This window comes from Chenopodium album, chromosome 6, assembly GCF_948465745.1.
Source record: "Chenopodium album chromosome 6, dcCheAlbu1.1, whole genome shotgun sequence".
NCBI lineage: Eukaryota > Viridiplantae > Streptophyta > Magnoliopsida > Caryophyllales > Amaranthaceae > Chenopodium > Chenopodium album.
In genome coordinates this window covers 70,973,866-70,987,063 of record NC_137839.1, presented here as the reverse complement: position 1 = coordinate 70,987,063, position 13,198 = coordinate 70,973,866, and the positions used below count along the sequence as shown (strand labels likewise).

The window sequence follows — 13,198 nt, the reverse complement described above, 5'->3', positions numbered from 1 at the left end:
TATATTACATGCAACAGCACTAATTCGCATTAGGCCAACAAGTTATCACAAGTTCTCCCCATTACAATTGGTTTATGGTCAGGAACCAAATATTTCCCATCTAAGAATTTTTGGATGTGCGGTTTATGTTCCAATAGCTCCACCACAACGCACTAAGATGGGTCCTCAAAGGAGGTTGGGGATATATGTTGGGTTTGAATCCCCGTCAATAATTAAATATCTTGAGCCTACAACAGGGGATTTATTTACGGCTCGTTTTGCAGATTGTCATTTTAACAAGTCACTTTTCCCAACATTAGGGGGAGAAAAGAGAGAGCTGGAAAATGAAATTAAATGGAATGAATTATCATTATCCTATCTTGATCCTCGAACTAAACAATGTGAACTGGAAGTTCAAAAGATAATTCATTTACAAAGTTTAGCGAATCAATTGCCAGACTCGTTTGCTGACCCAAAAAGAGTGACCAAGTCACATATTCCAGCTGTTAATGCTCCATTTAAAATAGATGTCCCGGAAGGACAAAATAAAATTGCTAATGAGTCAAAACCACGCCAGAAACGTGGAAGACCAATAGGTTCCAAAGATAAGAATCCTCGGAAAAGAAAAGGAGCATTGATTGATGATGGTCAAATTGAAGAAACAATTTCCGAAGGATCTCCAGAAGAGACTTTAGACATGATACAAGAAGAAATTCAGGTACCTGATAATGAAGAAATTTCAATAAATTATATCATGTCTGGAATTACATGGAACCGAAATCAAATCGACGTCGATGATGTTTTTGCATGCAATGTAGCATTAGATGTTATGGATAATAATGAGGATCATGAACCATAATCCATTGAAGAATGTAGACAAAGAAATGATTGGCCAAAATGGAAAGAAGCAATTGAAGCAGAATTAAAATCTCTTGGAAAAAGAGAAGTATTCGGACCAGTAGTCCGTACACCTGAAGGTGTAAAGCCAGTGGGATATAAATGGGTCTTTGTGCGAAAGAGAAATGAAAAGGGTGAAGTTGTAAGATATAAGGCACGCTTAGTTGCACAAGGATTCTCACAAAGACCTGGTATTGATTATGAGGAGACATATTCTCCTGTGGTGGATGCAACTACTTTTAGATTTTTGATTAGTCTGGCAATAAGAGAAGGACTTGACTTACGTTTGATGGATGTAGTCACAGCTTATTTATATGGCCCACTGGATAATGACATTTACATGAAGCTCCCAGAAGGATTCAAGCTACCGGAAGCAGCAAAATCTAGTTCTCGAGAACATTTTTGTATTAAATTGAACAAATCTCTTTATGGATTGAAACAATCTGGACGTATGTGGTATAACCGTCTAAGTGAGTATTTGTTGAAAGAAGGTTATAAGAATGATCCTATCAGCCCATGTATTTTTATAAAGAAATTTGGATCAGGATTTGTTATAATTGCAGTGTATGTTGATGATTTGAATATCATTGGAACTCCTGAAGAGATTTCAGTGACTGTCAATTATTTAAAGAAAGAGTTCGAAATGAAAGATCTAGGAAAGACAAAATTCTGCTTGGGGTTACAAATAGAGCACCTAGAGAATGGAATCCTTGTGCATCAATCAACATACATAGAAAAGGTTCTTAAAAGATTTTCTTTGGATACAGCACATCCATTGAGCAGCCCTATGGTTGTAAGATCACTTGAAGTAGAGAAAGATCCATTCCGATCTCGGGAAAATGATGAAGAAATTCTTGGTCCTGAAGTACCGTATCTTAGTGCAATTGGAGCACTAATGTACCTTGCAAGTCATACACGACCTGATATATCATTTTCAGTTAATTTATTAGCAAGGTTTAGTTCATGTCCAACTCGAAGGCATTGGAATGGGATTAAACATTTACTTCGTTACCTTCAAGGTACGAAGGATATGGGTTTATTTTTCCCAAAGTTGTCCAAAGAAAATTTGATTGGTTTTGCAGATGCAGGTTATTTATCTGATCCTCATAATGGTCGGTCACAAACTGGATATGTGTTCACATATGGTGGTACTGCCATTCTTGGCGTTCCATGAAACAAACCATTGCAGCTACTTCTTCCAATCATTATGAGATTTTAGCAATTCACGAGGCTAGTCGTGAATGTGTATGGTTAAGGTCGGTAGTTCAACATATAAAAGAAGTTTGTGGTTTATCACCTAGGAAAGAGGCACCAACAACTTTATATGAGGATAACGCTGCTTGTATTGCTCAACTTAAGGAAGGATACATCAAAGGCGACAGAACAAAGCACATCTTACCCAAATTTTTCTTCACTCATGATCTTCAGAAGAATGGAGATATAGATGTATTGCAGATTCGTTCAAGTGAGAATTTAGCAGACTTATTTACTAAGGCTCTTCCGACAGCAACATTCAAAAAGTTAGCTTACGGCATTGGATTGCGTCATCTTAAAGATCTCAAGTGATGTAGTCATGAGGGGGAGTTAATGCGCGCTGCACTCTTTTTTCCTTAACCATGGTTTTATCCCACTGGGTTTTCCTGGTAAGGTTTTTAACGAGGCAGCATATTATGCGCATTATAGTGTATTATTTTGTACGGGTTTTGTAGTAAATGTTAGTTATTGTTTTATTCAATATATAGTCATCCAAGGGGGAGTGTTATGATAATATCTAAATATGGATGACTATTATCCCATGTACAATCTAAAATATTCTAGAGTTGGGTATTTGGTCTTATCCATTGATGGAACCCTAGGAAATGTACATTATATATATCCAGTACTAGATGGAATATGAAATACAACGTAACAATCTTCCCTCATCTCTCTTTATTTTCTCTTTCATATTTAACAAATTTGTAATTTTGTAGAATTAAAAGTATATTTAGCATTCTAGAATTCTATTAGGCTTGGTTGTTGATTACTGGATTAGTATGTGATTGAATTAAAAGTATATCCCTACCAACATTATAATCTTGGTTCCGCCACCGCCCTTTGTCCACTTTTTCCCCTCCATGTATGGCAAATCAAACCTATCCTATCATAGTTTGCACCCTTTCCATTTATGGCAAACCAATTGCTGCTAATAAATGATGATAATGAATCATCACCTAATAGAATTATTAACATTTAATAATAGATTATCAAAAGGTAAAATATTATAAGGTACTACCTTTGGCCGAATTTCCACCGTTAATATAATTTTAAGGCGGTGAATTGGCCTACCTCAAAACACCCCCGAAACCACCACAGAGGTTGCTTTTCAAGTTGGTAAGGTTATTTTTGGGGTGGTAAGAAGATATTCCGAGTTAGTGAGGGTAGTTTAATTTCGTGATTTGGGATATAGATTTTTGAGGTTAGAGGTGGTGGTTTCGGCTTGGTGAAGGCAATTTCAAGTAGGTTGTGTTGGTTTTAGGGTGAACGCGGTGGTTTTGGGGGTGTTTTGAGGTGGGTCAATGGTGGGTTTCTAGTGGAGGTAGTATTTTACAACAATATAATTAACATTTTGTTAGGTAGTTACTTATAACATATTACCTTTTATTAGGTATTTTTTTACAATAATTTTTTATTAGGTAGTTTCTCACAAAATCTAAGCTTTATTAGATAGTTTTTGACAAAAATTCCTTAATAGTATTAACAATAGCTGCTAAAAAACAAATCAGCTAACAAACCAAACCAAATAATGAATCAGCGAATTTTCCCCTCCATATATGGGAGTGTATGGCAAACCAAACCTCTCCTATAAATTAAGGCTAACAATTGAATCAGCTAATTATAGCTGACAATTTTCAAACAAGACCATATCTAAGTGAAGATATAGAGACAAAAAGTGGATGAGGGATGGAAACTTGGTAGAGTGACTTGAGACACACCTTTAAATAAAAAGTGATGAAATAAATTAACTCCTCTAAAAAGACATTTAAAAATTAACATTTTGTGAGCAGTGAAGAGTAAAAAAAAAAAAAAAAAAAAGTGCAAAGTGATCTTAGGGTCTTTTTGGAGGAAATACAAGTTGATTCCCTTGATAAACATTTTTTGTTCATCAAATGGCATTCTTGTAATAAAATAGCATTGGAAAACAAAATTTAACAATAAACAATTACTACCAGCTGAGGTGTCAAATTGCTTCTGAAAAAGCATGACAAAGTAACTTCACAGAGCAATAAACGGTTTTCAGAAGGACATTAATAGTTAACTTAAATTGTTCAGCTAAAGTTAGGTGCTTTTGTCTTGTTTTCAATCCTTCCTTCATGGCTTCAACTCCAGAGTACTTTTCTTTTTCATTTTTTGGTTGCTCTGAATCTGGAACTTTGGCTCTGATCTTCACCATTCGCCATGATCAACCCCAAAAATAGTACTACACTTTCTTCTCTATCCTCTACAAACCTAGTCGTCTTCTTCCTTTAGATCGACCCCACCGTTACTACCAGATCTACCCACCATTCCTACCATATTCAACCCACCTCACAACTCACAACCACTAGCGGCGACCACGTAACGACGATTAACCATCACCCTCGCTCTTTGTCATACCTTCCCCTAACGAGTTAATATGACCCCAGGCCACATTACATATTTTTCTACTAGAGTGTCTTAATATTCGGCCGGCCGGCCGGCCAGCCGATATAGCCGCAAAGCGGCGAAGGTGATTGTTGTGGCCATGGGAGGTAACTCTAGTTATCCATGATTATTAACTCACTTTTGAGTAACGTCGTTTGTATGAAGTTAAAGGCAAAGATTCCTAGTTGAAGTTAAATTACAGACACACCGGCCCCTATTTTGCTAGCCAATTTGACAAAATTGACCCTTGATAAACGTCCCAGGTTTATTTGCGAGATCAACCTAGTTGTGCTCGTCTTTTTGAAATTGTGAAGTAGGGTGTTTCTCTCTAACTTACTAATGGGATTTGCAAAATTTTGTATATAACATGGTATCAGATCCAGCGTGAGAAAATGAGGTCATGGTTTCAAATACAACTAACAACAACAACAACTTGTTCCAATATGCTCTACTTGATGACAACTTATTTTGCTCTTCCCAAAAGCTTAAAAGGACATGATCTAATTAAAACTCTATCCCAATTGAGATATTTATACATTTTTCCTACCTTATAAAAAGTGTAAGATTACTCTTATAAATAGTGTGTGCTACTAATAATACCCTATAAAATGTGTATTTACATATATACTCTTAATAATAAGTACAAGTTTGTTTTAATCGATAGTGTTTGAACAATTATACCCTCTAAAATGTTTATTAACTTATTTGACCTCATTGATGATAATTATACACTCATTAACTATATCTGTAAAATGTTTTCTAAAATAATGTGAGGATAACTGGATATTTATACTCCTAGACACATTTGCTTACATATTTTCAAGAAAGATTACTGCTAATAACTAAATTTGTGATGTAATGCTAAACCGGAAAGAGTTTCGGATATGGCTACCTATGGTGCACGCATCGCGCATGTTTGCAGCCCTACTAATTTAAAGAACAAAAAAATAAAAACAAAAAAAATAAATAAATAAGAGAAAATGTAAATATATAATTTCAGAATTTATAACATTTTATAATTAAACACAATAAAAAAAATTTATATAATTTAATGAATTTGCTGAATAAATATAAATTAATAATTAAAAATTTCATATTTGAATTGTTACAATATATTTAAGGAAAAAATTGACATGAATCTTATGATCTTTCCCGGGTCTGCTATAAATAAAACAACCTTTTGATGATCGCCCAATAAAACGACATTTACACATGATTTTCCATAAATGGGTCGAAACCGATTGGTAACCTGTTTAATGGCTAAGTATGACACGTGTCACTTTGTAATTTGTTATTTTCTTATTTTTTTTAAAAAAAAATTGGTTTTAATTTACAAAAAAGAAAAAAAAACAAAAAATCACCCATTCATGTGAACCCCATTCCCGTGGATCCCCACACTGTCACCGCCGGATTTTGGAGGGGTCTGGGATGGGAAGGAAAGAGAGGTGGCCGGATTTTGGAGGGGAAAGGGGTAGGATGGGAAGAGATGGCCGGAAAGGAGGGGATTTTGGAAGGAGAAGTAGTAGTTTTGGCCTGCGATTTACTTTGTTTTTGGGGACTAAATCGCTATGAGCTGATCCGTTGGTGCTGTTTGGTAGTGGCTGGAGTTTTCGCTGATACTGATTGTGTGCGATTATTTTTGATAAAGGTGGAATGGTGGCTGAGATTAGCTCGATGATGGTGGGCACGAAAGAAAGCTTGGGTTACAGACTCGCGGGCAGCTTCTGGTGCTGTTAGGCGATTTTACGCGGCTGTTCGGTTGTGGCATGGTATTGGAAATGTGGAGGTTGGAGTTGTTCGGTGTTGAGAGAAGGTGGAGATCTGACTCTTCGAGGTAGACGGTTGTTGAATGATGGTGTGTGTCGCTGCCAGATTTTGGAGGGGGGAAAAGGTGGTTGGAGGGGAAGGATTTTATTTTTAAATTAAATTTTTAATTATTTAATTATTTTTTAATAAAGAAACATTTTGAAATTGAAAATAAAAAATCTACCCAATCATAATGTGACAAGTGTTCGTCCTTACTTATTAAAAAAGTTACTAGTTTTTTTATCCTATTTTTGGAAGATCATGTGCAAAGGTGGTTTTATTAGGGAATTATCAAAACGTGGTTTTATTTATGGAGGGACGAGTAAAGGTCATAATATTCTTGTCAAATTGTCTTATATTTTATGGAGTACAAACTTTAGGAAGTGCACCCTCTGTTTTTAAATACTTGCTACATTTCTCCATGCGCGGAGTTTTAGGAGAAATTAGAGAAAGTAATAAAATATGGAGGTAATGGGGTAGGTGGAAGAATAAAAAATTGTAAAAAGCAAAAGTAGTGGAGAGAATTGGAGGAGAGAATATGAAATAAATAAAATATGATTTACGTTGGGTCCACTAGCACTACAAGAAAAAGGGTAATTAGCTACGGCCAATGAAGTCGCAAATCCGTCGCAAAAATGGATTTGCGACGGATTTGCGACTACTTTGGTTCGTTGCCAAAGACCTCGTCGCAAATCCATTTTTGCGACTAATTTTTGGACAGACGCAAATTTAGCGACAGATTTGCAACGCCTTTGCAACTACCATTTAGCGACTAACTTTCAAATTTTAGCATCTAAGTTATTGTTCGTCGTAAATTATTTGTGACGGAATAGCAACTACTTAGACCAATGTTTTAAGACTACTTTTGCGACGGATTAGCGACTACAAGACCAAACTTTTGCGACTACGGACACTAGTTTAATTGCGATGGATTTGCGACTACTAAGACTAATGTTTTTTGCGACGGATAAGCAACTACTTACGAAACAAATTTTTGCGACTACAAAACTAATTATTTGTGACAGATTAGCGACTACTGAGACTAATGATTTTGCAACTAACGAATCAGTCTCTAAACCAAATTTGCAGTCGCTAAATATTTGCGACTGACGATCAATATTTGAGACCATAATTTAGCGACAACTAATATCAATCACAAAAAAAAAGGTACCCACGCATAAATTCAAATAACCAAAATGTTAATTTTATTCAAATATCCAAAATATAATCAATTTTGTATCAATGTATTAAAAAACAATATTTAACTCATATGACTAATTATTCCAAAGTCACCTCCCATAAAAAAGCTGCTTCAAATAAGAACTAATGACAATGTAAAAGACCAGTCGTTCATAAAATTACCACCAAAAAAATAAAAATCACTTAGTTGTATCACGAGAGCGGGTGACTGCAGGCGTAGGAGGCTTATAAGGACGGTAAACTTGTTTTACAAGTGATGTCATTTCCTGCAATGTTTTTTGCATAGCTAATTTTTCCTTCTTCCATGTAGCTTTTTCGATCTCATGATTTTCGACGAATTCCTTAGCACATTTTAAGCTCTCTGCCGCTATTTTTTGGCTTTCTCCCACCTTTTTATGGTTTTCTTCCGCCATCTTCTTTAGTTCTTCAACTTGAGAACTTAATTGAGAAATCATGGAAGGAGTGGAAGATCATGCAGTATATTGAGAAGTAAGATCGCTCTTGTAATACATTTGTGAAGCACTCCCTAAACCGTAGACTTTTCCTTTCTTTTGCCCACCTACAACCTCCAATTAAGTAGACTTTTATGGGGTTTATCTCAATTCCTTTGTTCTTATATTCCTCAAGTTTTTCCATATATTCTCCCTGCATTAAGATATGTATTAGTAACTATGATCTCAAATGTTAAAACTTAAGGAAATTTTAGATTTTAACACCACACAAAAACCCGAAAATGGTTTTTAACACCTCCATAAAAAAAATTGATTTTAACACCACACAAACTAACAAAAAATTGGTATTACCACCACTTAACGGATTCCGTCCAAAAATTCCGTTAAGTGGGGTCCTCAGTGACACGTGTCACCATTTTAGTTGTTTAAAAAAATTTAAAAAAATTTTTAAAAAAAATTAAAAAAAACCCTAAAACTACCCCAGCCACCCCAGCCCCACCACCGCCAACCACAGACCTACTCCTTCCCTCCCCGAAACCACCACCGGCCGCGACGCCTTCACACCCCCAACCCAGATGAACCCTCCCCCTCCCTTTCCCGTAATGGCTTCACCCCCAAAAACGACCAAACCCAAAATCTCCTTCCCCAATACGGTCGCGATTCCGGCCACAATTGGACGAAATCGACCAGTTTTGGGGTTAAGTTGCCTTAATCGGCCGATTTCGACCATTTTTGGCCGGAATCGTGACTGTATTAAGGAAGGAGGGTTTTGGGTTAGGTGGTTTTTGGGGGCGAAGCGGTTGCGGGAAAGGGAGGGGGAGGTTTCAGCTAGGTTGGGTGAGCGAAGGCGTCGCTGGTGGTGGTTTTTGGGAGGGCAGGGGTGGGTGGGTGGTTAGGTGGTGGTGGCGCGGCGGCGGGGTTGGGGTGGTTGGGTAGTTTTAGGTCTTTTTATTTTTTTTTAATTTTTTTTTTAATTTTTTTGGCCAATAAGAAAGCGACACGTGGCATTTAACTGATTCCATTTAGGAATCCGTAAAGTGGTGGTAATACCAATTTTTTGTTAGTTTGTGTGGTGTTAAAATTAATTTTTTTTTTATGGAGGTGTTAAAAACCATTTTCGGGTTTTTGTGTGGTGTTAAAATCTAAAATTTCCAAAATTTAAATAAACTAAATACATTTAAATTAAAACAACTATAATAAAAATACAAGCAATGACTTGGGACATCATCCAGGCCTAAAACTAGTTTGGACTTCTAGAACACAATTTAATTTAATTTGAGGGTGGGTGGTGATGGTTTGGAAATTCCTGAATGTGAGGATTAGGGGTAAAAGTGTCATTTTACCTCTTAATAGATGTTCCAGATTACAAAGGTACAACTATCGGGGAACAGAGGATCAGGGGTATTTTTATTATCGTTGTTTTCTTTTTTAAATAAAAGATGCAACACTTATAGCAAAATAATTTATGTAAGCAGTTATTAGTAAAAATTTCGACAGAGTCTCCTTTGTAAATTAAAGAATTCCCTCCTACAGGGTATGGCTTCAAAATAAACCTGTTTCAATTCACATTATGTCATACCACATTAATCATATGATTAATGTCGGCAAATCATTCTCATCCTCCAACTCAATCACACAAACAAATAAACAATCCATAATATCTCCAAACATTAACTACCATATATTTTTTTGTAATCTTAGAAAAATATAGAAGTATACTCATACCATGACTTTTTGAGACTTGTCACTCATCAATTCAACTTCATCATTGCCCACACAAACATAATGAGTGCTCTCATAGACTTCAGCAGCAGTTAGTAAAATTCCATCCTTTTTCTTTGCCTTGTATTAGAAGAAGTTGTTAGCACTTAAAGAAAAACAACAAAAAATAGGGGGACATAGAATACAGAGCAATTGTAATAAAGACCAGTTTAGTCATCTATATTAGTGGCTAAAAAGTTTCTACTTGCTTCTATCTTATATTAAAAATCATAAGTTTGTTGCTAAAATCATACACTTACCATTTTTTTAACCACTTGAGGAGTAGATATGCTACCTTGGCGATGGCCAGGGTCAAACTTCTCTAATGTTTGGCCAGATAACCGATTATCTCTTGCTTGGTTAGAACGTTTTACAAAATTAGGATGCTTACGCTTATTTATGAATTCAGCTCGAACAGTGTCAGTCATGAAACTAACTTGCTTATGGAGAGCCATTTTGTAAACTTGGTTCAATGTGCCCCTAAGTCGGTCCCCAGCTTTTTTGTCAAATTCTCTCCTAGCCTTAGCATCGAACTCAGGTCTCCAAGTATATGTACGCTGCATTAGAATTAACATGTAAAGTTTATAATTTAACTCAAAATAGCATATTATACATAAATCATTTTATTTCTAATTTACAACCTGATATGGCTGCAGGAGTGCAGGATATTACACAACAGCACATTATAGTAAGCCAAATCTCAATTAACTACCAAAGTTTAACGATCTATCTCATTAAGATACACTAAAATATTGGCATGACGAAAACCATGGGCAACTCGTGAATCAATAATCTAGTGGTCATTTGTTTTGGTCATTTGTTGCACTATGCTAAAAGAGGAAGAGGACAAGAGTAGTCTCTGGTGGGATTAGAAGTGCTGCTGCTATGGGTCGTGGCTGTTGGAGGTGTCGTGTTGCTGGCACTGTGCGCATCAACACTGATACAGCGGTGTTGGAAGGGTGGGGTGTGAGCTTGGGGGCTGTGATTAGGGACTCTGATGGCAACATTATGACTGTGATGGTTCGTAGTGTGAGTGCTCAGGTCCGTGTGGTTATGACAGAGGCTTTGGAAGCACGAATGGGGGTGGTTTTGGCTACTGAGTTAGGCTGTCAGAGGGTGGATTTAGAGTGTGAGTGCTCATTATTGGAACTGTTGGAAGTTACTGGATTCATACTGAAAAGACTACTAATTCTGGGTCAAGCACAAAAAGTACCAAAAGCTGATTCAGAGAGGTTAGTCTCTGACAATATAACTGTCTTTGATAAATTCTGTTACATGTTACAATAATCGTTGGATTTTTTTTGTGCTTAATGTCTTTGATTATGGTATTGCTGTGAATTGGTGATTTGATTGCAGAGTGCCGAAGTGATTTGGGATGCAACACTGTTCGAAACGAGATTGGAGAAAGCACTTGAAAAAGAAGGCAGTGGTGAACTTTCTAATTTGTGAAAAGGAAAAAGAAGGCAGTGCCGAAGTAATTTGTGAGGTAACATTGAAGATCATAATTCATATTTTGTCCTTTTTTATTCAAGTACCTTGGGCTATTTGGGTGCCTATAAAATATTTAGGCATGAAGTTTAGCTTCTGCTGTATAGAAATCACAGTTATTTTTTAAACATCAAACTTGTTTTATATTCAGGTTATTTCTGAAGGTCTTGGAGTTGTGAAAAAGGTATGTAAAAGATCATAATCTTGTTTTAGCATATAATTTCCATTTTTCTTATCATAGTATAATGAACTGAAACTCTTGTCTGGTATATGTGATTGAGTGATTCTCTTCGATATAATAAGTGTCTAGAAGTTAAACCACTTGGCAGAGCCACATATCATTTTCTCTTCTTTTAGCATGATACATTGTCTAGCATTAGTAATTAGGTGATGTACTAGGCCAATACGTAAAAAGATTAAAGACAATGTCTCATGTTACCCCCATATCCCCAAAAAATTGATGGGTAATATCACAAAATGAAGTTCATGTAGTACTAGTGCACCAGAATTGCAAGTGAGACTATGAGAGGGACTGAGGAAGAGCAAGAGCAAGAGACATCTGTTCAAGCAGAGATCATGTTTAGCATTTAGTACTTTTTAAGGCCATAACAGAAATCCAACGATGACAGCTGTTCCGTTACAGAAGGATCAAACCTAAGTCTTCTAGGACTGATAGAATTACGAAGTTCATTAAGTCAATGCACCAAACAGAAATTAGTAATCAATCAAGCTTTCCTCTAAATTCTTAGTTAATTTGAGAATAATTACATTGATAATTATCGGTCCTTGACAGATAGAGCAAAAGGAACGACATACAAAACAAAGTATTAAGGCTAATATGATTTAAGAGCAATGAATACAAGAGAATGTCTCAAATTCTAAACATACCTTAAACTCAGTGAACCAACGATCCCTAACCATAAGTGGCACCTCAGTAAAATTCATGTATGGGTGGTTGTAGAGTGCCTTCCAAGATTTTGCGACATTTCCACTAACGGTATGGTCATCAAACCTGATGCAAGAAAGATTAAGCACAAGCATAAATAATGATAATAAGCTACTAAGACAGCAAATATAATACATAGATAAATATAACTGACCATAGCCCATCTGGTGAGAGCTCAATCTTTCCTTGTTCCACTCCATTCAAATTTTGTGGTGCCACATCATTCTCAACAGCAACATCAACATTAGAATTTACTTGTACCTGTTCATTAGAAGGTGGTGGTGTCGGTCGTGTGACCACAGGATTGTCTCGATCAACCGATTGATTATTGGCTCGAACACCGCCTTGATTACCTCCCCGACCAAATTTTGAATTTTTCATGGAGGATTTCATTTCCAAAGAACTAGAAAGATCAGAAGCACAATAATTAATTTATACATAATAACCCATAATAAAAAAAAAATAAAAAAAAAAGTAAGCTCACAAATATGATCAACAAATTTTAAAACATTTATCATATACCAAACAAATAAGATAAACACATTGTCTATCAAACAAATAAGCCCATAACAAAGAAAACATATTGAAAACTACAAGCTTAGAAATTATTCCTCTTCTTCATCCACATCATCATCATCATCATCCTCGTCATCGTCCTCGTCATCGCTGTCAGTATATCCTAACTCTCCATCAACCTCTTCTTCAGATTCAGATTCAGATTCAGTATCATCCCATTCATCTTCTTCATGTTGTTCTTCCTCTTCACCACCTGAGCCGTCCTCCTCCATTTCATCCATATCCTCGTACATAACACCATCATCATCATCCGACGAACAAAGGGTTGGGGTCTCAGCAATGTCTAATTGGAAAATTGACTCATCGATTGGGGCATCCACACTTGACCTAGCTTTAGTCTTAAAAACAGCCCACCATTGACTCTTATCTTTCTTTTAGCTTGGATAAGAGGTAAAATACACTTGATAAACCTGATGTGCTAGAACAAAAGGAT

The 13,198-nt window shown here is 36.1% G+C and overlaps 1 protein-coding gene across 1 annotated transcript; it reads right to left on the bottom strand.

Annotated features, from left to right (window-relative positions):
- Window positions 1–7,721: 7,721 nt before the first annotated feature.
- Window positions 7,722–12,961, bottom strand: LOC145637167 (uncharacterized). The gene is made up of 7 exons (XM_081688658.1): window positions 12,344–12,961; window positions 12,238–12,255; window positions 12,132–12,189; window positions 10,016–10,312; window positions 9,720–9,836; window positions 8,075–8,187; window positions 7,722–7,980 (listed from the first exon to the last, which is right to left on the bottom strand). The coding sequence occupies exons 1-7, from the start codon at window positions 12,580–12,582 to the stop codon at window positions 7,722–7,724; spliced, it is 1,101 nt and encodes a 366-aa protein (XP_081544784.1). The 5' UTR covers window positions 12,583–12,961.
- Between the last annotated feature and the right edge of the window lie 237 nt (window positions 12,962–13,198).

What these genes read in the sequence shown, in the direction of transcription:
- LOC145637167 (XM_081688658.1), bottom strand. Translation starts at nt 12,582, where the DNA reads ATGAAATCCTCCATGAAAAATTCAAAATTTGGTCGGGGAGGTAATCAA. An exon ending in GTTGGTTCACTGAGTTTAAG is followed by an intron (nt 10,313 to 12,131) that starts GTATGTTTAGAA and finishes ATTCTAATGCAG; the next exon opens with CGTACATATACTTGGAGACC. An exon ending in ACAAGTCTCAAAAAGTCATG is followed by an intron (nt 8,188 to 9,719) that starts GTATGAGTATAC and finishes ATCTTAATGCAG; the next exon opens with GGAGAATATATGGAAAAACT.